This window comes from Mytilus trossulus, chromosome 7, assembly GCF_036588685.1.
Source record: "Mytilus trossulus isolate FHL-02 chromosome 7, PNRI_Mtr1.1.1.hap1, whole genome shotgun sequence".
In the NCBI taxonomy this organism is placed as follows: domain Eukaryota; kingdom Metazoa; phylum Mollusca; class Bivalvia; order Mytilida; family Mytilidae; genus Mytilus; species Mytilus trossulus.
In genome coordinates this window covers 7,364,707-7,388,289 of record NC_086379.1, presented here as the reverse complement: position 1 = coordinate 7,388,289, position 23,583 = coordinate 7,364,707, and the positions used below count along the sequence as shown (strand labels likewise).

The following is a 23,583-nucleotide window of genomic DNA, read 5'->3' as shown; positions in this document are numbered from 1 at the left end:
ACGTTTCTTAATTATTCATCAACTATGTTGTTACAAGGTAACAGTTTTCATTACTATTTTTTTCTGTTGTTTAACTCTGTAATAGATTCAATTATCCACGTCTTGTGGTTCACCAAGTACCGTCAATATCGGCATTGTAATCTGCCTAAGAACGATTCTGTGACAGATTGGACTAACTCTAAAGACATAGCTTGAAACGTGCCTTTTGACTACATTTCAAACATGTGTTGAACGTTCCTCAATTAATAATCAACAATTAATATTTTCTTGTTGTATTATACAGGATGATTCGCTCGAAACAAATTGTAACCCCAAGTAGTATGACTGAGAACCAAGTCGTCAAAAACAAGGCTAATGTGATAAGGACATAAAAATGAAGTTAAACGCTTAAGGGGTTTGATAGTTTAGGTTTAATGGCAGTTTTTCCACGAAATATGCTTGTGTTCTCTTTGTATATGGGGAATACATGTGCTATAACAGGTACTCTGACAGTGATCATCAACAACTTTATCGTTTGTTAAATACCGTAGTAGATCCAATTATCTACGTCTTACGGATCCCGAAGTACCGCCAATATCTTATATGTAAATGCATGAAGAGTAATTCTGTTCGGATTGGGGCTAATTCGACAGCCGTATCGTAAAATTTCCAGATTGACTATATATCAGTGAAACAATTGTTGAGCGTTTCACAATATTCCATCAACTATGTAAATCTGTATAAGTGCTGTCCCTTATTAATTAAAATATATTCAAACAGTAAACATGGCTTAAAACTCTATATAGACTGAGTATGTTTAGATCACTAGTAGGTTAATCAGTATGATATTTATTGTTGTCTTTAATTGAGAATAAAGAAATCACACGTTTTATGTTTGTAGAAGTCGTTGTTTTTTATGATGCCAAAACCACATAAATCCAAATATGAAAATAATATAATGAGAACGACAAGTAGAAGAGACGGACATAATTATATTTCAATACCAGGCATATTGATCATGTTGATTGTAAAATAATATTCGCATTGACAAAAATACTTTTTTAGTGCATGATACGTAAAAATAGTATGTCGGCATAATTTATAATTAAAGTTTACTTCCTAAAACTAAAATGTTTGAGTGAGTGTAGCGTGAATTCAAACCTGTTCATGAAGCGGGTGGTCGATACGGCCCCCTTTTGTCCATTCAAACTACTTATTAACATCCTTCAGATACTTATTGTATAAAAGATGTTTATTGGATATCAGATATTAATTAGATACCAGATGGTTTTATTTATTAAATGTCTTTTAGATATCAGATGATTATTAGATCATATTAGATTTATTTTACAAACAAAAATTGCATTCTTGCAGTGTTGACAAAAATAATCATGATATATTTGATAACATTAAAAAGGGACGAAAGATACCAGAGGGACAGTCAAACTCATGAATCGAAAATAAACTTACAACGCCATGGCTAAAAATGAAGGAAAAAAACAGACAAACAATAGAACACACAACACAACCTAGAAAACTAAAGAATAAGCAACACGAACCCCACCAAAAACTAGGGGTGATCTAAGGTGCTTCGGAAGGATAAGCAGATCCTGATCCACATGTGGCACCCGTCGTGTTGCTTATGTAATAACACATCCGGTTAATTACTTATTAGTCGTCCAACTGCCTATATCACACAGCTCAGCTCTTAATAAAATTGCATATCACGGCTTTGAGACGTCATAACAATGACCCGGCCTTATTAACTGTAAGCCGTACGTATCAGTGACGTCATAATGTTAAAACCGACGTTGATGAGATTGACTCGAATCAAGTCATCTTCTAGTTTGCTGACGAAAATAAGAAAGCACTTTCAAACGACGCACATACAGCCCGATGAATCGATTATAAGGTTATCTGCATAATGATATAAACAGTTACATTATGTGTTAGTTATCTACTACATTATATACGGGGTCAGTAAATTCCATTAGAGGTGAGAGCGAAGCGTATACATCGTGCTATGTCACTATTACACTATGTAACGAATTTATTTTACGGACATGTGTTGACTTTAGACTTGCAATCATACAACATCTTCTTATTTTTATATTAAAGTGTTCAAGTGTTCAATTGTAAGAACCTAGTTTCATTGGTCTGCGCAAAAACATTATGTCAACAATAACAATTTAATATCAACTTTGATATAACAATATTAAGCAGAACTTTAAATACATTTAAAAATTCAAACAGTGCCAAAGTCGTTACTCAATTACTAACCGTTTATTGAAATAAGCCCGTCTCCGTTCTAAGCATATATGGAATATACACGGTCTCCACGAGGACGATTTTAACCGATCATATTCCTAGAAATGCATAGGAGGTAATATAATGTAGAATGCCAAATTCCCGACACATAATGAAGGATTATTGAACTCGTTCGGTGTGCTCCCTCGACAAACAACTTCAAACTGTGACTCAAAGATGATATTTCACAATGTCAAAATGCAGACAACCTGATTATTGGTACATGTACCAACTTTACTGGGCATTCCGACGATTAATATACATATGGTCTGAGTCAAAACATTTGAAATCATAATACAAACGTTAAGGATCTGATACAACATGTAAATCCAAACAGGGTAAAAAAAATCACACCCGGACAAGGAAGAGCTATGCCTGTGGGAGTTTTTTTTTATATTCTATAATACTAAGTTTTAACCAAAAAAATACCAGGATTTGCTTGCCAGTTCAGAGGAACTGGCTACTATGCTCATGATATTTGCTGAAACTAACAGTCCACCAGCAGAAGTATCTAGTATCCAGTGTGATTAAAAAAAAATCAACGGTACAATTTTTATTGCACCTGAGTTATTGTACCTGAGCAGTTTCATTAATCATGTCTCTTCGATAATGATTGCAACAAAAACGACTCACTTAAATATTAATCAAATACATCATGTTGCAAAATATTCCTTAGGGTACAAGCCTTCACTCATCATTTAAATGATAAAATCTAGAAAAAGGCTAATTATTGTAATCGACTTTTAAAAAATTTAAACATGTCAATAAATACAATTTAGAAGTGTTGATGTCTCACTGACATATTTTATACATTTTTATAAGCATCTGGCGGATTTTTATATGTTTATTTGAAAGTCGTGATGCATTTTGCTCTTTGGAATAAAGGCAGCTTTAATTATACTTCATTATTCCGCCAGCAGACGATCAAGGGTTATAACTACTTAATAAATTATATTTTCCTAAAACTGGTTATTTTTTTTTATTATAAGTAAATAACAGCTACTGAAATCTCTAATATGCAAGTAAGGTCAACTGGGATACAAGATTTGTCTTCACCAAAATTGGTTATTGCCTTAAATTTTTTTGAATATTATTTCTTACGTAGAATATTTCTATTTAGATCTGGTGAAAGTAAACAAAAATGAATTCGGAATGATATTCAGAAATATTCATGCAAAAACCCAATACAATTTTCTTGTTCAGGAGTAATACATGTTCCACTCTTGTTTTTGCCTTTTGTTATTTGATAAATTATCATTTTTCAAAACAGTGTAGAATTCATCTTATTATCAAATGAAGAAATAATAAGACAATTATTATGTCTATTATTTATTTATAAGTTGTTTGTGCTTTTGTGTAAATTTACGATCTATAAAGTAAAGCCATTTTGCGACTGCAGTTTTTGTGTGTTTATGTTTTTATTTCGAACTGCTGTCCCGGGTAAAAATGAGGAAAATGTCTATTCCTTATCGGGGGCCTGTACGCAATTCGATTCGATGGTTAAAATTTGTTTATGTGTGTTAGATCATTTTTTTTCGTAAATGGTTTTGTAAAAATTGGACCGTTATTGATTTTGCATGTTGAGGACTGTTATAGCTGCCTACGGTATACTGTTTGGTTGATTTTTCTAATTGCTGATTGTTCGCCGGATCCAGTACTGACGCTCTGAGAATATAACTGCGGATACATCTGTGTAAAATAAATCTACTGCCTAAATAAAATTAACAGGCACCAGATCTGCAGATATGTCTTTCGACAATAAAAGAAAGTGATGCCGATGAGTCTATTATTGTTGTTTTAATTTCATTTGGAGAACCCGACCCCTAAATTAAAAATGTTAAAAAAAAACATCAACAAACATAAAAAAAATTGAAGAAAAAATATAATCTAAGTAAATCAAACAAATGTAAAAGAAATATGATCCTTTAAACTTTAGTTTAAAGTAAGGGACCGATCAATATTTATTGTGGGGTTGGGACCGGTGCAATTCATATTTTTCTTTAAAATAATCTATGTCTTACCCTCTGAATATACCAAAAAAGTTTCTGTCCTATATGAAATATCTACTAAATAAGCATATGTCCTATCTAAACTATGAATAAGTAAAACAATTAAACAGGAATTGACTTATGTGAGTGATAACATATTTTTTATGTTTAGAATATATACATCATATTATCGTTAAGTGTAGTATGACTATGGCCTTTTATAGCTGACTATGCGGTATTGGCTTTGCTCATTGTTGAAGGCCGTACGGTGACCTAAAGTTGTTAATGTGTGTGTCATTTTTGTCTTTTGTGGATAGTGGTCTCATTGGCAATCATACCACATCTTCTTTTTTTTTATATAAAAATATATATTACGATAATATGATGTATATATTCTAAACAAAAACTTATTTTATCATTCACATAAGTCAATTCCTGTTGCACATGAAAATTATATATATATATTTTAAAAATTTTAAGAACATTAATACACGTAGTTATGAACATTAATACACGTAGTTATCCAGTGAACGCAAAATTAACACTATACTTATTTAAAGGTCTGTCGGTTTATATACCTAAAAGCAAACATCCGGGTTATAAATAAACTTTTCCAAATATATTAATAACTAATCTATTTTTAGGCATGACAATTTTAACATATTTAAACAATTTTTTCGAAAGGTAATTTTCAATTGATACCTTGTAATCGTAATGCAAACTTTAAAGTGTGTCGTTGTAGGTGATGGGTAAGTTAGAATGATAATCATAGTTTTCATAGGTGATGGGTAAGTTAGAATGATAATCATAGTTTTCACTTTAAAGTGTGTCGTTGTAGGTGATGGGTAAGTTAGAATGATAATCATAGTTTTCACTTTAAAGTGTGTCGTTGTAGGTGATGGGTAAGTTAGAATGATAATCATAGTTTTCACTTTCAAGTGTGTCGTTGTAGGTGATGGGTAAGTTAGAATGATAATCATAGTTTTCACTTTAAAGTGTGTCGTTGTAGGTGATGGGTAAGTTAGAATGATAATCATAGTTTTCACTTTAAAGTGTGTCGTTGTAGGTGATGGGTAAGTTAGAATGATAATCATAGTTTTCACTTTAAAGTGTGTCGTTGTAGGTGATGGGTAAGTTAGAATGATAATCATAGTTTTCACTTTAAAGTGTGTCGTTGTAGGTGATGGGTAAGTTAGAATGATAATCATAGTTTTCACTTTAAAGTGTGTCGTTGTAGGTGATGGGTAAGTTAGAATGATAATCATAGTTTTCACTTTAAAGTGTGTCGTTGTAGGTGATGGGTAAGTTAGAATGATAATCATAGTTTTCACTTTAAAGTGTGTCGTTGTAGGTGATGGGTAAGTTAGAATGATAATCATAGTTTTCACTTTAAAGTGTGTCGTTGTAGGTGATGGGTAAGTTAGAATGATAATCATAGTTTTCACTTTAAAGTGTGTCGTTGTAGGTGATGGGTAAGTTAGAATGATAATCATAGTTTTCACTTTAAAGTGTGTCGTTGTAGGTGATGGGTAAGTTAGAATGATAATCATAGTTTTCACTTTAAAGTGTGTCGTTGTAGGTGATGGGTAAGTTAGAATGATAATCATAGTTTTCACTTTAAAGTGTGTCGTTGTAGGTGATGGGTAAGTTAGAATGATAATCATAGTTTTCATAGGTGATGGGTAAGTTAGAATGATAATCATAGTTTTCACTTTAAAGTCATCTGTTGAGTATGTGTGCAAATGGGTGCATTTTTTGTTTGATTATAAATTTCTTGAAAATCAAAAAAATATGTTCAATTGAAAATATAAAAATCAACACTATTGAGGAGTTAAAACAATGTTATTAAAATGTGTTAAGGTACGCAACTAAAAATTATTGATGGCTCTATTGGAGATTACAGAAAAAGGAATAATGAGTAAAGTGCATAAGACAAAACAATGGAGAAAAATATGCATAAAATAAAGAATAATTGGATGCTCTAACATAAAGAATAACCGTCAAAACAATATAGAATTATAATCAAAATAAATAAAGAATGCAGAATTGCAGTCAACATAAATGAAGAAGAGAGAGAAAAAAATAAGGATAATGGAATGAAGGACCCTATCATACCCATATAAACGGTCAGTTCAATAATCAACTAAAACATGAAGATGAGATCGGTTTGTTCAGAATGAAACAGTTATCAAAGGTACCAGGATTGTAATTTAGTACGCCAGACGCGCGTTTCGTCTACATAAGACTCATCAGCGACGCTCATATCAAAAATTTGTTCATTTTCGTTTTTGATTTATTTCAGAGCCGTTGGAAAGACGTGCTTGCTCATGAGCTATTCCAGCAATAATTTTCCTGGAGAGTATATTCCCACTATGTAAGTAATTATAAACATATATGAGTAAGGTTCTACTAAAATCAAAATATAAGACTCTTCATAAACATCTAAACTTTGCCTGTAATTTTCAACAAATCACGAATAAGGTCCTAAACTATGGGAACGTAATTATGTTCATTTAAGCATACCAAATATATACACACTGTGTAAAATGTAAATAAACTTGAAATTAGCTTGCACTGCATTACATGTAACAGTAGTTGTCCATATCAATTTAAACAGATTAAGTCGTCTTGCAGGCCTCCAGATTTTTGGGAAAATTTAATGTTTACCCCAAAAAGTTGGCCATACCATAATAATTTTAAGTTTATATACAATTTACACAGTTTCTATATGTTAAATATGTCTAAATGAACATATGTTCCCATATTTCAGGACTGTTTTCGTTATAGGTTGAAAAATACAAGCAACGTTTACTGTCGATAAAGTAATACATAATTGTTGGTTGAAAAACGTACAGTGGCAAATATTTCATATTTATGAGGAGAACAAATCGTATATTTTCAAGGCTAGTATCTATGATGAGTTTAAATCCAATATTTCGAGTTTGCAAAGTCAGCCAAGCAGGATAAATTTGAATGTGAGTGAATAGCGAGATTTGATCTATAGGAACAATAATGTTACCCTACAAAAATCTACCTACGAACACGTCAAATGAATTCCTATGAGATGCGATGGATTCAATATTCAAATTTTGAGTGGTCGTGACATTTTATTGATATATATTCTGCACAGTTTCTCTGACGTATGACTGCTTCGCGTGCCTAACATGCGAATAATGCTATTGAAGATCCCAAGCAAAATATTATTCAGTTTAAGAATCGAAAAAGAGACAAACACAACATTCGTTAGACGTGCAATACCCACTACATTGTATATCTTTATTCTCATGTTAGATATAAAGAGATCTGGTATGAAGACCAATGAGACCACTCTCCATCCAAGTCCTAGTTTGAAGAAAAACATAAGCTTTTTTCAATCTCTCTGATTTTGATACTAGTCAATATCAAAATTATAATGATTGATTGATTTTTGTTTACTTTCCGTCAAAACTGGATGCAAAGCAAACAACAATCAATGAATCATAGTAGCATATATCACTAACATAAAAATTGACTTGCAAAAGGCAACATGTGTATCCCTAAAATTATTGTTGCGAATGTTTGCAATGTGCAAATTGACTAAATCTGTGTATTTAAACATAACCTGGCGGATGCACCACTTTTTCTATTTTCTTCTTGTCGTTGGAAGAAGACCACATTGACGTGATCGAATTGTTATCTCAAACGACTTTTTGTTGCATACTTATAGATTATCGTTGATCATCTCAACGAGATTGATTTTCTCGCTTGAGCCGGAAAGCGAAAACGAGAGAAGCAGTAGAGTTAAGATGACCAATGATAACCTATTTATCGCTATTTCATCTATCACGACGTTGTCCAACCATGTCAATTACAGTAACAACGCCACGTTCCTCCTTAGTTTCTAGCGATAATTTTCCATCTCAAGCGAGTAGCATGAAATGAAAAATTATCACAAAAAATCACCAAAGGAAAAATGCACAAAAAAGCGATAAAACAATTACATGTACTAAGTTACATCACACTGAGACACCATACTAAGGAAGACATACAATGCAATATCAATTTAATGAGGTGTTCTGGGGTTTTTTGAGTAGGCTACACATTTATATATTTTCGTTTAATTTAGATTTGATAATTACAAAGCTATTGTGAGAGTAAATGACACCTGCGTCCAGTTATGTTTGTGGGATACGGCTGGTCAGGAGGACTATGACAGATTACGACCACTCTCTTATCCACAAACTGTAAGTTATTTTCAATATTGGATACATCATTAAATAATTATAAAGTTTGTCAATTTCAAAGAAAATTTTATGTTGATTATAGTCTCTGATAAGTTTATTCACATTTGTTTGTCCAATTTGTGGACACAGGCAGATAAAAATATAGAAATTGAAATGGAGACATGTCACATCATTATGGATATTTAAAAAAATATTTAAAAAGTAATTTTGATAACGAGATGTTTCTCTATTTAGTAGGTTTTTATGATGCTTGTAAAAACGTTGGTTGTTTAAAGCATTTTTTACACACATGTTGCATGGAACATTTTGTTTACACTAAGAAATAAAACGACAAAATATATCTTTCCTCGAAGCTGTCTTAGGACTAAGACCTGTCTTAGGATGGTCTTACGACATATCTTAGTCCTAAGTGGGTTTCACAAAGTGGTCCTAAATTAGGACATCTCTTAAAGTTGGTCATAAAGTTAGGACAACGCGAGAGGTGTCTTATGATGGTCTTAGGATAGTTATACGTTCATTTATATAATGACACTCATTTTTTATATTAATTTAAAAAAAAATATCTTTATATTATCATCTAATTATCTATTCTCCTGTTCCTGCTTATAACGTTATCTTTCTAGATTGACGGATGATCATGATTTGTCAACAATGAAACTTCGATGTATTGATATCAAGATTACACGAGTTTATCCCTTAACCTTTTAAAATGTATAACCAATAAAGTCGAAATTGAATTCAACTCACTTGTACCAAAAAAAATGTCATCATTTGATATTCTTTTTCTGAATTTTGAATTAAAAATTTCATATTTATATTGATGTTTAAAGATAATTTATATATAAATTACTTCTATTTGTTTATATTTATTTTGCAAATTATGTCATCTATATTTATCAATACGTTTAGAATTGTTTATGGTAAGAAATTCTACATTTACATGATTTTTCCACGTAAATCATATTGATATTTGAAAATTAAAAGAACTTGCGACAGGTTTAGGATGTCTTAGCTAAGATCATCCTAAGACAGGTTCGAGACGAGGTCTGAGATATGTCCTAGGATAGTCATAAGAGGATCATAAGACATGTCCTAAGATATATCTGATGACATGTCTTAGGATAGCTTCGTGAAACCGGCCCTAGGTCTTACACAAGATATTTTCCATGATATAATATAATTCTCCCTGTAACACTTTACTGTTTTGCTTCGCATCACGGTGCGGAGCTATTAGTTTCAGTCGGGGGTATACACTCCATCTTGAAATAATGATTTGTCATATATGATAGATTCTGAATAGTTGCTTTGTGATATGACAGAGATACAGCAACAACAGCAACAGCTCTTAGCTTAAATGACTTTTCTCGTCACAGGAAGTCATAATTTCTTTACTAATCTTCAATATCACCGATTTGTTTGCTAAACTATATTCCTATACAATGTTTACAAAATGCATTGTCTGTCAAAAATAAACACCTTCAGAGAGGCTCATCTCCATCTTCAAAATTTAATGCTTAACCAACAACCGCATGAACACATATTGTACCTTAAATTATGAAAGAGCGAAGCACACCATGGCTTTTTAAAAATCTCAAACTTTATTACTTTACAGGATGTGTTCTTGGTGTGTTTTTCCTTGGAAAGTCCAGCTAGCTTTCAAAATGCTGAACAAAAGGTATGTGTTATGAAATATTTATATCTATACAATCTATTACAATTTAATTATAAAACAAATGAAAACAAAGTTAATACGAATTGTCTGTGTTCATGCAAAATAATCTCTATTAAAATCTATCTATTATATATGTATAAATATGTTATTTGATCATTTAATAACAAATGCTTAAAGATTATCTTTCCTAATACTTTGACTAATAAATTCCTTAAATAGCTAAACACGGACAGAAATAACTATCATAATTTACATTAATTAGTTGCCTGGTCGCAACAATATCTTAAAACAGATAAAGTACACACAATTTATAATAATATATAATCTTTGTAGGAATTGAAAAAGTTTTTAAAAAATACCAAACGCCAATATTATTTTTTTAATGAGAAATTCATAACACTAGTAGCAGCTGTATTTTTTTAATTCATTACAGTGGTTTCCAGAAATTAAACATCATTGTGCAGATGTCCCAACTATATTAGTGGGAACCAAATTGGACATTCGGGAAAACACTACTAAGTCAAATGCCGACGGAAAACACGTAGAGAAACGAAAGTCAGTCGTGTTATACAACCAAGGTCTAGCAATGGCCAATAAGATGGAGTGTGTCAAATACGTTGAATGTTCTGCAAAGACACAAAAAGGAGTGAAAGATGTCTTTGACCAAGCCATTAAGGCAGTGTTAGTTCCGACCAAACCCAAGAAACGAAAACATAAAAAGTGTCACGTGCTGTAGTGGCGTGTGTGACATTGGTCATACGAAAGATTGTAATGGAGCAAAATGAGGTTACGAAAATCAAGAAGTACAAATTCATTTTTTTGTGCAAAATCAAATGTGCAATATGACAAAATGTGATGTGATTAATTTGTTTATTTCTTTATTTTTTTTCATGACTAATATATGTATCATTATTTCGGAACATGATACATGTTCTTTATAAGCTAACTAAAATCGTCATGGCTCCTTAATGTATTGTCTTGAGAGTACATGTACATTATATTTGTACAATAATAAAGTAAACTGCTGAAACAGGTTTTTGTACAATTAAAAGGCCATGAAGGTGTCATTATTTCTGTATTCTTTTATGTGTGCCCCATTTATGGGCATTATGTTTATGGTCTGCGTCCGTCTGTCCGTTTGTTTGTTCGTTCGTCCATTTATCCGTTCGTCACGCTTCAGGTTAAAGTTGTGGTTAAAGTTTTTGGTCGAGATAGTTTTTGATGAAGTTGAAGTCCAATCAACCTGAAACTTAGTACACATGGATATAGGAAGATGTGGTGTGATTGCCATGTTCCTTATTATATGATCTTTCTTATTTAAGTGCGAAATTGGAGATTTCCCACAATTTTCACGGTCCACTGTACATAGAAAATGATAGTGTGGATGGGGCATCCGTGTACTGAGGACACATTCTTTTTTCTTTACTTTTTAGCTCACCTGGCCTAAAAGGCCAAGTGAGCTTTTCCCATCACTTGGCGTCCGGCGTCCGTCGTCGTCGTCGTCGTTGCAGTCGTTAACTTTTACAAAAATCTTCTCCTCTGAAACTACTGGGCAAATTAAACTAAACTTGGCAAACATCATCATTGATGTATCTAGTTTAAAGTTTGTGTTTAATTACCCGGCCAACCATCCAAGATGGCCGCCATGGCTAAAAATAGAACATAGGGGTAAAATGCAGTTTTCGGCTTATAACTCAAAAACCAAAGCATTTAGAGCAAATCTGACATGGGGTAAATTTGTTTATCAGGTTAAGATCTATCTGCCCTGAAAATTTCAGATGAATCGGACAACCAATTGTTGGGTTGCTGCCCCTAAATTGGTAATTTTAAGGAAATTTTACTGTCTTTGGTTATTATCTTGAATATTATTATAGATGGAGATAAACTGTAAATAGCAATAATGTTCAGCAAAGTAAGATTGATAAATAAGTCAACATGATCAAAATGGTCAGTTGACCCCTTTAGGAGTTATTGCCTTTGATAGTCAATTTTTAACCATTTTTCGTAACTATCCATGATCTTTTACAAAAATCTTCTCCTCTGAAACTAAAGGGCCAAATTTATCCAAACTTGGCCACAATCATCATTGATGTATCTAGTTTAAAGTTTGTGTTTAATTACCCGGCCAACCATCCAAGATGGCCGCCATGGCTAAAAATAGAACATTGGGGTAAAATGCAGTTTTTGGCTTATAATTAAAACACCAAAGCAATTAGAGCAAATCTGACATGGGGGGGGGGGGGGGGGAATTGTTTATCAGGTCAAGATCTATCTGCCCTGAAAATTTCAGATGAATCAGACAACCCATTGTTGGGTTACTTACTTACTTAATCCTCTTCGTGCATACTTGCACATGAGGCCACTACCAACGCCCTCCACTGTTGCCTGTCTTGTGCCTTTCTTTCGGCTTCTCCCCATGTCATTCCCATGGCTCTTAGTTCGCTTTCTATTGTACGTCGCCATGTCTCTTTAGGTCTCCCTCTCTTTCTTTTCCCCTCTGCTGGTGTCCAACGAAGAGCTATCCTTGTGATGTCATGTTTGTCTTTCCGTAGAACATGGCCTATCCATTTCCATCGCCTTTCTTTAATTTCAACTCTGATGTCTCGTTGTAAGGTTAGGGTGTATAGATCTTTATTACTGATGGTTTTTGGCCAGAAGATCTTGCAAATTTTCCGAAGACATGTATTGTGGAAAGATGACAGTTTGTTGAAGTCAGATTTTATAACCCTCCATGACTCTGCACCATATAGCAAAACTGATTTTACATTACTATTATATATTTTGGTTTTTGTGGACCTGGATATTGATGTTGTTTTCCATACTGTTCGTAATCTGCTGAAAGAAGTTCTGGCTTTGTTGATCCTTGCCATTATATCTTTGCTAGTGCCGTTGTCCTGGCTGATGTTAGTACCTAGATAAGTAAAATTTTCCTCTTCTTCTATGTTGTCTCCTTTAAGTGTTATGGGTTGTTTACTAGTTTTTTCATTAAGGCTAATTATCTTTGTCTTTTGCGCATTTATCTTTAAACCTACATACAGATAGAGCAGTGTCATGTAGTCTTGATGTTTTGTTCTGCATGTTTGCTCTAGTTGTTGATAAAAGGCATATGTCGTCTGCAAAATCTAGATCTTCTAAGATTGTGTTCATCGACCATCTTATTCCAGTTACCCTATTGCCTAGTGTTCTTCTCATGCACCAGTCGATGACAATGAGGAAAAGAAGGGGAGAGATGACGCATCCTTGTCTTACTCCAGATTGTACATTAAACCAGGTGGATTGGGTTCCATTGTGTAGGACACAGCATCTGTAGTTGTTGTAAAATAATTTGATCATGCTAATTATTTTCTCAGGTATGCCATACGATCTCATTATGTCCCACATGCTGTCTCTGTCCAAGCTATCAAAAGCCTTTTCGAAGTCCACAAAGTTTATGACGATGTTGTGTTGCCATTCTATGCACTGCTCAATGATGTTTCTGAGTGTGAATATGTGGTCACTGCACCCTTTATTGGCTCTAAAACCTGCTTGTTCATTCCGCAGGGTGTCATCTAAAGCATCTACTATTCGCTTGGCAATAACTCTCAGGAAAACTTTTGCAGGTACAGACAGTAGAGATATACCTCTCCATTTGTTGCAATTTTTCATGTCACCTTTCTTGGCAAGTTTAACTAGTAGTCCTTCTTCCCAGTCTTCAGGTATAATTTCATCCTCCCATATTTTGCTAAATAGTGTTTGCAGTATTGATGCTGTTGTTTCCACATCTGCCTTAAGGAGTTCTGCACTGATGTTGTCTACTCCAGCTGATTTACTATTGTTTAGCTTGCATAATGCTTTCTTTATTTCACCAAGTTAAATTTTTTCTTCTGATATATCAATTTCGATCTTGTCTTCGGTGTTATCAAATTGAGCTGGTTTGTCTGGTGGTTCTCTGTTTAGAACTTCCCGAAAGTTCTCTGCCCATCTTTCAAGTTTCTGTGCTTCTGATGTTATTACCTCTCCATTCTTGCTTAAAACTGGTGTGTCATTGTTGTTACTTTTACCACATAGCTGTTTAGTGATCTTATATACAGTACTTAGTTCTCCATGTGTGCATGCCTCTTCTGCTTCATTTGCCAATCCTTCAATGTATTGTAATTTGTCTTCTCTAGCTTTTTTCTTAACTTCTTTATTTAGCTCTGAGTATTCTTTTTGAAGCTTTTCTTTCAACCTTTCTGATCTTGCCTGATTGCACTTGCTTTTTGTAGATCGTCTCTTTTCAATAACATTCCAGGTTGTATCTGAAATCCACCTTTTCCTTGTACTGTCTCTAATTCCAAGTACATTTTCAGCTGTATCGTTAAACATAGTTTTTACTTTGTTCCAATGTTCATTTAGATCAGGACCAATGTTGTCGTGGTTTTCACTGATAGTGTGTAGTGTTTGGTATTGGTTTCTTATGCTGATGTTGAATTTTTGTCTTATCAAATTGTCTTTGAGGCGGTGGATGGTATATATTTTTCTGTTATGCTGTGGCTACCTTTCTCAGTTTAAGTTTAATTTTCCCAAGTAGAAGGTGGTGGTCACTTCCACAATCGGCTCCCCTTTTGACACAGACATCCATCAGAGACTTTCTCCATCTTCCATTTATAATTATGTGGTCTATCTGGTTTTGGTCCCTGCCATTTTGGTGAATTCCATGTAAGCTTGTGAATGTCCTTGTGTGGAAATAAGGAACCTCTAATAACTAGATCATTCAAGCCACATAAATCTACTAAAAGTCCACCATTTTCATTGCATTCTCCACATCCATGTCTGCCCATTATTCCTTCCTTACATGAGTTATCTACCCCAATCTTTGCATTTAGATCACCAATTACAAGACATAAATCATGTGCTGGTACTTTACTGATAAGGGATTGTAATTTGTCATAAAACTTATTCTTGTCCTCAATACTAGCTTCGTTGGTAGGTGCATAGCATTGAATCACTGACAGTTTTGAGTATTTTGAGTAAAACCTTGCCATAATAAGCCTTTCATCCACTGGTTGCCATTCTAGAAGAGCTATTTTTGCTTCCTTGCCTAGTACTAAAGCAACTCCCTCATATTGTTTGTTGTCTGTTCGGCCTGAGTACAATATGGTCTCACCTGTGTCCGTTGAGATCGATCCGTTGTTTAACCATCTGCATTCACTCACACCTAGTATACTGATGTTATACCTTCTCATCTCATTGACAACTTGTGCTGTTTTTCCCGTCTCATACATGGTCCGCACATTCCATGCCCCTATGCTGAGAACATTTTTTGGCGTTAAGAGTCCACACTTCTTGCCCCTAGCTGCATTTCTGCTTTCACTAGACACATTCATTGGGTCATCTGTATGACGTATGTCCTTGTTCACGCAATTCAGTGTTTTTGGTGTGGTTTCCGTAATCAGCTTCTTTTTACTCTGCCTGGTGATTAGCCATGCGAGAAACCTACTTCTTGCAGGGCGGAGTTTTGCTGTCTGGGTGTTCTTTCCCATAGACGATTGCCTGCCATGGCTGATGAGTTCCATCTTTCCAGCTTTTCTTTCTGGGTCTGCTCCCATAGCCTTTGATCTTCCAAGATCAAACCACAAGGCAGTGGTACTATTTATCCATAGTTGGGACAAGGTTGATGAGTGTAAGGGCGTGTCCATACGCCGATGGGCCTACACACTGCATCTCTGGGGCCCTTGCTGCTCCGAGATCCTCTACAATAATGCCTAGAATGCTAGATCCTAGTTACCATGTGCTGTCGCGAGGAGGCATTGTAGAAGTCTTGAATAGTGTAGAGGCTATGTACTGGCAGAAAGACTTACGCACTCGGCTTTCTTTTCACCTGCAATGCAGGCTAGCCAGCGGTGATAGAGAGCCTATGGCTCTAACCACACTAGACGCTTGCACAATCCTGTGGAACAAACCACCAGCACAGGGTTGCTGCCCCTAATTGGGTAATTTTAAGGAAAATTTTACTGTTTTTGGTTATTATCTTGAATATTATTATAGATGGAGATAAACTGTAAACAGAAATAATGTTCAGCAAAGTAAGATTTACAAATAAGTCAACATGACCAAAATGGTCAGTTGAACCCTTTAGGAGTTATTGCCCTTTATAGTCAATTCTTTTTAAACCATTTTTCGTAAATATCCATGATCTTTTACAAAAATCTTCTCCTCTGCAACTACCGGGCCAAATTAATCCAAACTAGGCCACAATCATTATTGATGTATCTAGTTTAAAAATTGCGTTTTTTTACCCGGCCAACCAACCAAGATTGCCGCCACGGCTTAAAATAGAACATTGAGGTTAAATGCAGATTTTGGTCATTACTCAAAAACCAAATCATTTAGAGCAAATCTGACAGGGGGTAAAATTGTTTATCTGGTGAAGATCTATCTGCTCTGAAATTTGAAGATGAATGGGACAACTGGTTGTTAGGGTGCTGCCCCAAAATTAGTAATTTTAAGGAAATTTTGCTGTTTTGGGTAATTATCTTTAATATTATTAAAGATAGAGATAAACTGTAAACAGCAATAATGTACTGCAATTTAAGACTAAAAAATAATTCAAATGACCAAAATGGTCAATTGACCCCCTAAGAAGTTATTGTCCTTTATAATCAATTTTTAACAATTTTCATAAAATTTGTAAAAAATTACTAACATTTTCCACTGAAACTACACGGACAAGTTCATTATAGTTAGAGATAATTGTAAGCAGCAAGAATGTTCAGTAAAGTAAGACGTACAAACACATCACAATCACCTAAACACAATTTTGTCATGAACTGTCTGCTTCCTTTGTTTAATTCACATTTACCATGGTGAGCGACACAGGCTCTTTAGAGCCTCTATTTATTTTCTCTGTCCATTGTCCTCATTTCTCACATTTCCATTCTCTCATCTTGTCGTCCTTATTTTTCTATTTTTTCTTGTGTTTAATCCCTGTTCTTTATACTATGCATAATTTGACGTTCATTTTCTTATATTTGTTGTAAGGTGTGTAATTTTCAAGTAGACTTAAGTTAAGGAAAATATTAAAATGTTGTTATTGGTAATTGTGGATAGTTTCCAATTTTATATACATGTACATAATGAAAATAAAATGTTTAATTGTAACAGTTGATTAATATGTTCAATATTTGTTTGACATCCGACACGTTTACATTTTATATGAGTACACAGTATGTTTCAACAAACTTATATCTATGTCATTTGCAATTAAGGATGCAGACTTTGAAACTAGTTGTTGTTGGAGATTGGTAAGTCTTTTACGCAATATAAAAACAACAAGACAAACATCTACTAATGACCAATTCGCTGTTTCAGAATATAATGCATTCTGGGTAATATTACAAAAATGTACACGAAAACGTCGTGATTGGTTGAAAACGTCCAAAACAATGGAAATTATTTTCATTTTGGGGTACGAACAATAAAATTACCCATCGTCTTTTAGATTCTGAAATGGCCAATTGACATGGTTTGAACAACTGCATTTGATCTTACGAGCTTTAACAATGATAAAAGTACCTACATAGAGTACATGGCAACATGTGAAACACATTAACGGGAGAAAACGAACAGCATCAACTCTGGTTAAACTATGGGTCAAATAATTGGCAAGTAGAGGGTAGCAGCTAGGTTAGGGCATCTTTTCAGAAAGATTAAAAGCAGAAATTAAAATGTATGGGTCGACCAGACTCCATCGCCTTAGAAGGCATACCTTTTGGAAGGAATCATTATACCTTAAAAATGGTCCACCATGTTATCAGATATAATACAATGTATATAGGGCCAGGAGGTAATATTCCCATCTTATATTTAGAGGTAAAGAGTAAAACGGTATAGAGAGCAAAAGGGTAATATTGCCTACTTATATATAGAGCTATGGGGTAATATTTCCTACGTTTACTTAACGCTAAGGGTAATATCGCATACTTATATATAGAGCTATGGGGTAATATCCCCTACGTATATTTAATGCTAAGGGGTAATATCGCCTACTTATATATAGAGCTATGGGGTAATATCCTCTACGTATAGTTAACGCTAAGGGGTAATATCGCCTTCTTATATATAGAGCTTTGGGGTAATATCCCGTACGTATATTTAACACTAAGGGTTAATATCGCCTAGGCCTACTTATGTTAAGAGCTATGGGGTTACATTTCCTACTTATACATAGAGCTTTGGGGTAATATTTCCTCCCTATATATAGATCTTTTGGATAATATTTCCTCATTATATGAAGAGCTTTTGGCTAATATTTCCTCTTTATATATAGAGCTTTTGGGTAATATTTCCTACTTATATATAGAGCTTTTGGGTAATATTTCCTCCTTATATATGTACAAATATGTATACGTATATAGAGCTAGGTGGTGAATATCAATTACTTATTAAACATCTGATTACGAAAACAAGCTGTGTGACCTATAGTTCCTAACTACCCTCTGTCTTAAAAAGACCGACAGCACTGGATGTACAAGTACTTGGGCATGACATGAGTTAGATGTTGAACAAAGGATAATTTATATTTTAGTGGAGTGGGAAAGTCATCTCTCTTAATGAGCTACGTTGAGAACAAATATCCAGGCGAATACGTACCGTTTGTGTAAGTATATATTTACTGAGATCATAAAAAACCTTCATGTCTATGCAGTTACAGGAAAAACAGAACTAGATAAGAACGTTTATGCATGCGTAATTAAAAAATATTATTTGGCTCCATATACAAACAAATTGATGTAGGAAGATGTGATACGGTTTCAACTTGGGGGGGGGGGGGGGGGGGGGTCCGCCAACTACACAAAAAAAATGAAACAACATACAAACAGCGAACTGTTCAAGTTAAACGAAAAACGAATTCTATATGCAATACTGTATTATTTCCCCATAATTTTTCTAAACACTGTTATTACAACAAACGCACACTATTTCTTTTAGATGCGACCTTCATGATTATAAACATAATATTCAGCTTGATGAAACGTTCGTGCAGTTGTGTCTGGTAGATACTGCTTGCACATAGGAATACGACAGATTGCGTCCTACGGCGTACAAGCAAACTGTACGTGTAACTTTTATGATTGACAACTTGTATGTAATATGGTATTTTTGGACACAGGAGAAAAATGGAATGCTTTTTGTGAGAGCAAAACTGTGTCTTATTGAAGAAGAAGACAGAATACGCCAAAAACAAAGAACCACTTACAACACCATTGCAAAAAAAACAACAACATAAAAACACAAAACGACGTAAAAGTCCACACAAAAAATCATAGAAAAACTATACAGACTAAGCTACACGAATCATACAAGTCACGTATAGCAAAAGATTTTATAATTGTTTGATTACGGACAGTCATCTTACTGCATTACATTTTGCTTCAGTTTTATATAAATTCATATGAAGTGCATCAATAGATGAATAATTATAGGATATGTGTATAATGTTCAATTTTGTAAATAAAAAGGCATACTACATTTTGTTGCGATAATTTATAAAAACATAGATGGTGTAGGACCATAAGATGTTTAAAGATGGAAAATGAACTTCATTATACAGGAAAATATCATTCGAGGTTGGTAAACAATGTCTTATATATAATTGTACTGATATTTTTTTTTATTTGTATTACTATATTTTATCTGTAGAATATATAAAATTGTATTTCTATCTTTTATTGGCAGGATATCTTTTTGATTTGCTTTTCATTGGATGACAGTTACAGTTTTCAGAACGTTGAATACAAAGTAAATAACTATGACCTCGTGTTCATTGGTTTATTTTCGGAGATGGCTAAACATTGAATTTTCATGCTTATTTGATTTTGTGCAAAATCTAAATACAAATCTATAGAAAATTTGAACTTTGTAGTTATGGGTGTAGAACTTAGGTAAAAATTAGTTAAGGAACAAAATAAGCTGAAAGCATTGCCATGCTATGGAGCTCCTTTTCAGGATATCTAATTTTATTATTTTAAATGGCGGAAAAAGGGTAACTCGGACTTTTGAATTGGTATGTTGTGTGTGTGTGTGTGTGGGGGGGGGGGGGGGGGGGGGGGGGGTCGAAAGTTCAGAAATCTAGAATCAGCTTAAATTTCGGTAAATGAGTTTTTATGAAATATAGAATCATATTCAAAACAGTGTGGTCCTGTCCATTGATTGACGACCTAAATTATCCAGTTGACTGGGACAGATTAGGTGAACGTTTGTCGGTAACAATCACTGCTCACTATGTACTTGTTAAAGACACTGAATCTGTGGGGTCAGCAAAGGTTCTCAACACCTTAAAAAAGCAATTCGAAAAACAAATCCGGAATAATACGATGCGTTGATTTATATCAACAATATAAATCAAAACATAAAGGTTATTCCTGAATAATTTTCGAATTATTTCATTATTAAAGGCGTTAAGAACCTTTGGTGACCCCACAGTTTAAATTCTATAATAAGTAAGAAGTGAGCAATGGTCGTTACAGACAAACGTTCACCTAATCTGTCCCAGTCAATGGGATAATTACGTTGTCAATCAATGGCCAGGACCACACTGTTTTGAATATGTTTCTATATTGATGTCTTATATGGCATTGTCATTTTTTTATTTTTTTTGGACTTTGAATATCCCTTTGGTATATATAGCCTGTCTTTTACGCATAATTGAACACTTATTTTTCAAATCCCTATTTTAATCTTTGATTTGAAATAAAATCACATAGCTTAATTAAATGCGTATCAGGTCTTTATAAAACATGAACAGCGCTAAGCATGAAATTGTTATATGACCGTCAAAATTTTGACTGGACGTATCATGGTATACAAATGTCCGGCGTCCGTCTGTCCGTCTGTCCGGGTAAACATGTCGCATTGTAACTTGAGAACGACTTACACAAATTTCTTGAAACTTTACATAGTTGTTTCTTATGATGGTCAAACGATCTGTATACTTTTTAGTGAAAATAAGCTTACAACTGTTTTAGTTACGGGACTTTGGGACTAAAACAGGGGAGGGGGTGTTCACGGGTCCAGTCGTATCCCAAAAACGATTTATGATTTCTGTTTTAAATGTTACACACTTCATATTTATATTCCATTAACAATATGTATACAATTTGATTTTGATTAAAAAAAATATTTTTTTAAGATGAGTCTTTTGTAAAAAAAAACAAGAAAAAGGGGGGGATTCACATGTCGCGCCATATATCAAAAACAGTTGATGATTATTGGTAAAAACTTTACACACTTCTTACTTTAGATATATTAACCTTAAAAGCTGTATACTTTTTGGTGATGATTTTGTTTAAGAGTAATTGAGTTTTTTGTACAAAAAAAGAAGGGTTTTCACATGTGTTCCCGTATGTTAAAACCTATTTATGATTATTGTATAAAAATTCACACACAAGACGACGGGCGAATCATCCGCTCATGGCGCAGCTGATTTATTAATGTAGTTCTACGTACATTTTTTGTAAACTACGGCGGATGGTTGTCTCACTGGTCGTCATACATGTTTTACACATCCTTATTCACATGCAAAAACGCTGTAATTAATTTAAAGACACATTATATTGTTGAATGCCTTAGTTTTACGCTTTCAGTTTGTAAATCTAATAATAATTTAAGACACGAAATTATCTGTAATAATCAACAGATTAATATGGCGAAACATATTATCATTATTATGTATATTTCTTTGCAGTGGATTCCAGAAATACGACACCACTGTCCATTTGTACCTTTTATTCTGATAGGAACAAAATTAGATCTGCGATATGAAAATAAAGATGCAGAGACCGAGCCATCCACTCAAGAAAAATCGTTTGTTTCATACAAAGACGGATATTCTCTATCTAATAAATTAAATGCGGCTGGATATATTGAGTGCTCAGCTCTCACACAGAAAGGGGTGAAATCTGCCTTCGACGAAGCAGTGAGAACAGTGCTGACAACTACAAACACAAAAAAGGGCAAAACAACGTATTTATGCACTTTGTGATTATCTGTGACTTTATCAATGTTTTACTCGATAAGACTTTTATTCTAAATCTGACACGTGTAAATGATTTTCTAAATTCAAGTATTAAAGGATATTAGGGACGATCCTTAACTTTGCCGGATTTGATATCACATACGCAACACGACGGGTACCACATGTGGAGCAGGATCTGCTTACCCTTTCGGATCACTTTAGATCATCCCTAGTTTTTGGTGAGGTTCGTGTTGCTAATTCTTTGGTTTTCTATGTTGTGTCATATGTACTATTGTTTGTATTGTAATAAATATTATGTAGTTGCTATCCTCGTAATTCCAGCATTTATTGTAATGGTGTTATTTGTAATGATGGTTATAATGTTATTTGTATTCTTGTAATATAGCATGTTCTGCTTATTGTTCTTTTCCTACAGACTCTCGACAGACGAACTACATCTGTGAGAGCTGAGGTTTAGTCTTTACATGTTGGGGGAAACTAGCCGTGGACAATGCCTATGGTGGTTTAAGGCATTGCTGTCGCTGTAGAGACAGGCCGGAATCGACAACCGGAAAATCTAGAATACAATAAGTGTTCGAATTTTTTAATGGAGAATAAAGTTAAGACATAACAATATAAGTTATTATTTGATACATTGTTTTTTTTAAAGTATTTGTAAAATGAAACATTAATAAAAATGAAACATACATTTTTATTTGTTCTTAATATAATATAATCAGCTATAATGAATATAGTACTTTTGATCTAAAAACTTTCTTTAATGAAAAAATAAATAAATTTAACTTTTAGAAATTATCAAAGGAATAAATAGTTTATTTCAAATTATTTCAAACTTACCTAGAATACAATAAGTGTTCGAATTTGAACACAAATTGTAAACCTAGGCTTTTATAGACTTTATTACATCAGAGGCCCCTGATGGGCCTCGGGTGTATTGCCATCGCCTACTTTTCAAAGATCTTCAAAGATCAAAGAAATGCATATATAATTGATCATAATTAGTGTTGGGAAAATAACCGACATTATGAACCCGCGGACATTAAAGTGCAGATTAAAATTCCTTGTCGCTTCTTTTAAATTCATCTTTTTAATGGATACTAAGATTTTTTTGATTTTTTTAAATGCAAATTATTATATGAAAATGTTTTGTCGTTAGAAATATTCGTATATTAATCAAACGATCTTCAATATCAATGATATACCGAAAAATTGTTTGCGGATGAATATCACGAATGCATATTCATCAAGTGAGCAAGAGCGAGAGAGAGAAAATCAATTCACGCAATTACACACAGAACGGTAATTATATTTCAATTATTTGATTTAGAGTAACATCTTTAAACCGTTTGTAGCATAATTGTCTATAATATTAACGTAGCAAAATCAGGAATATTTAATCTGACACAATATTAAAATATT

General features: G+C 33.6%; 1 protein-coding gene and 2 long non-coding RNA genes across 3 annotated transcripts in view; all 3 read left to right on the top strand.

Annotated features, from left to right (window-relative positions):
* Positions 1-23,583, top strand: part of LOC134726795 (uncharacterized) — a 252,490-nt gene that overhangs the window by 205,296 nt on the left and 23,611 nt on the right. The gene's annotated exons all lie outside the window — the stretch shown is intronic.
* On the top strand, positions 4,937-22,397 carry LOC134724577 (ras-related C3 botulinum toxin substrate 2-like). Its single transcript, XM_063587687.1, has 7 exons — positions 4,937-5,023; positions 6,577-6,648; positions 8,380-8,497; positions 10,110-10,172; positions 10,603-10,896; positions 19,866-19,928; positions 21,874-22,397. The coding sequence occupies exons 1-7, from the start codon at positions 4,989-4,991 to the stop codon at positions 22,168-22,170; spliced, it is 942 nt and encodes a 313-aa protein (XP_063443757.1). The 5' UTR covers positions 4,937-4,988; the 3' UTR covers positions 22,171-22,397.
* Positions 17,303-19,183, top strand: LOC134724578 (uncharacterized). Its single transcript, XR_010108448.1, has 3 exons — positions 17,303-17,431; positions 18,715-18,786; positions 19,119-19,183. It is a non-coding gene; the product is annotated as an uncharacterized LOC134724578 (long non-coding RNA).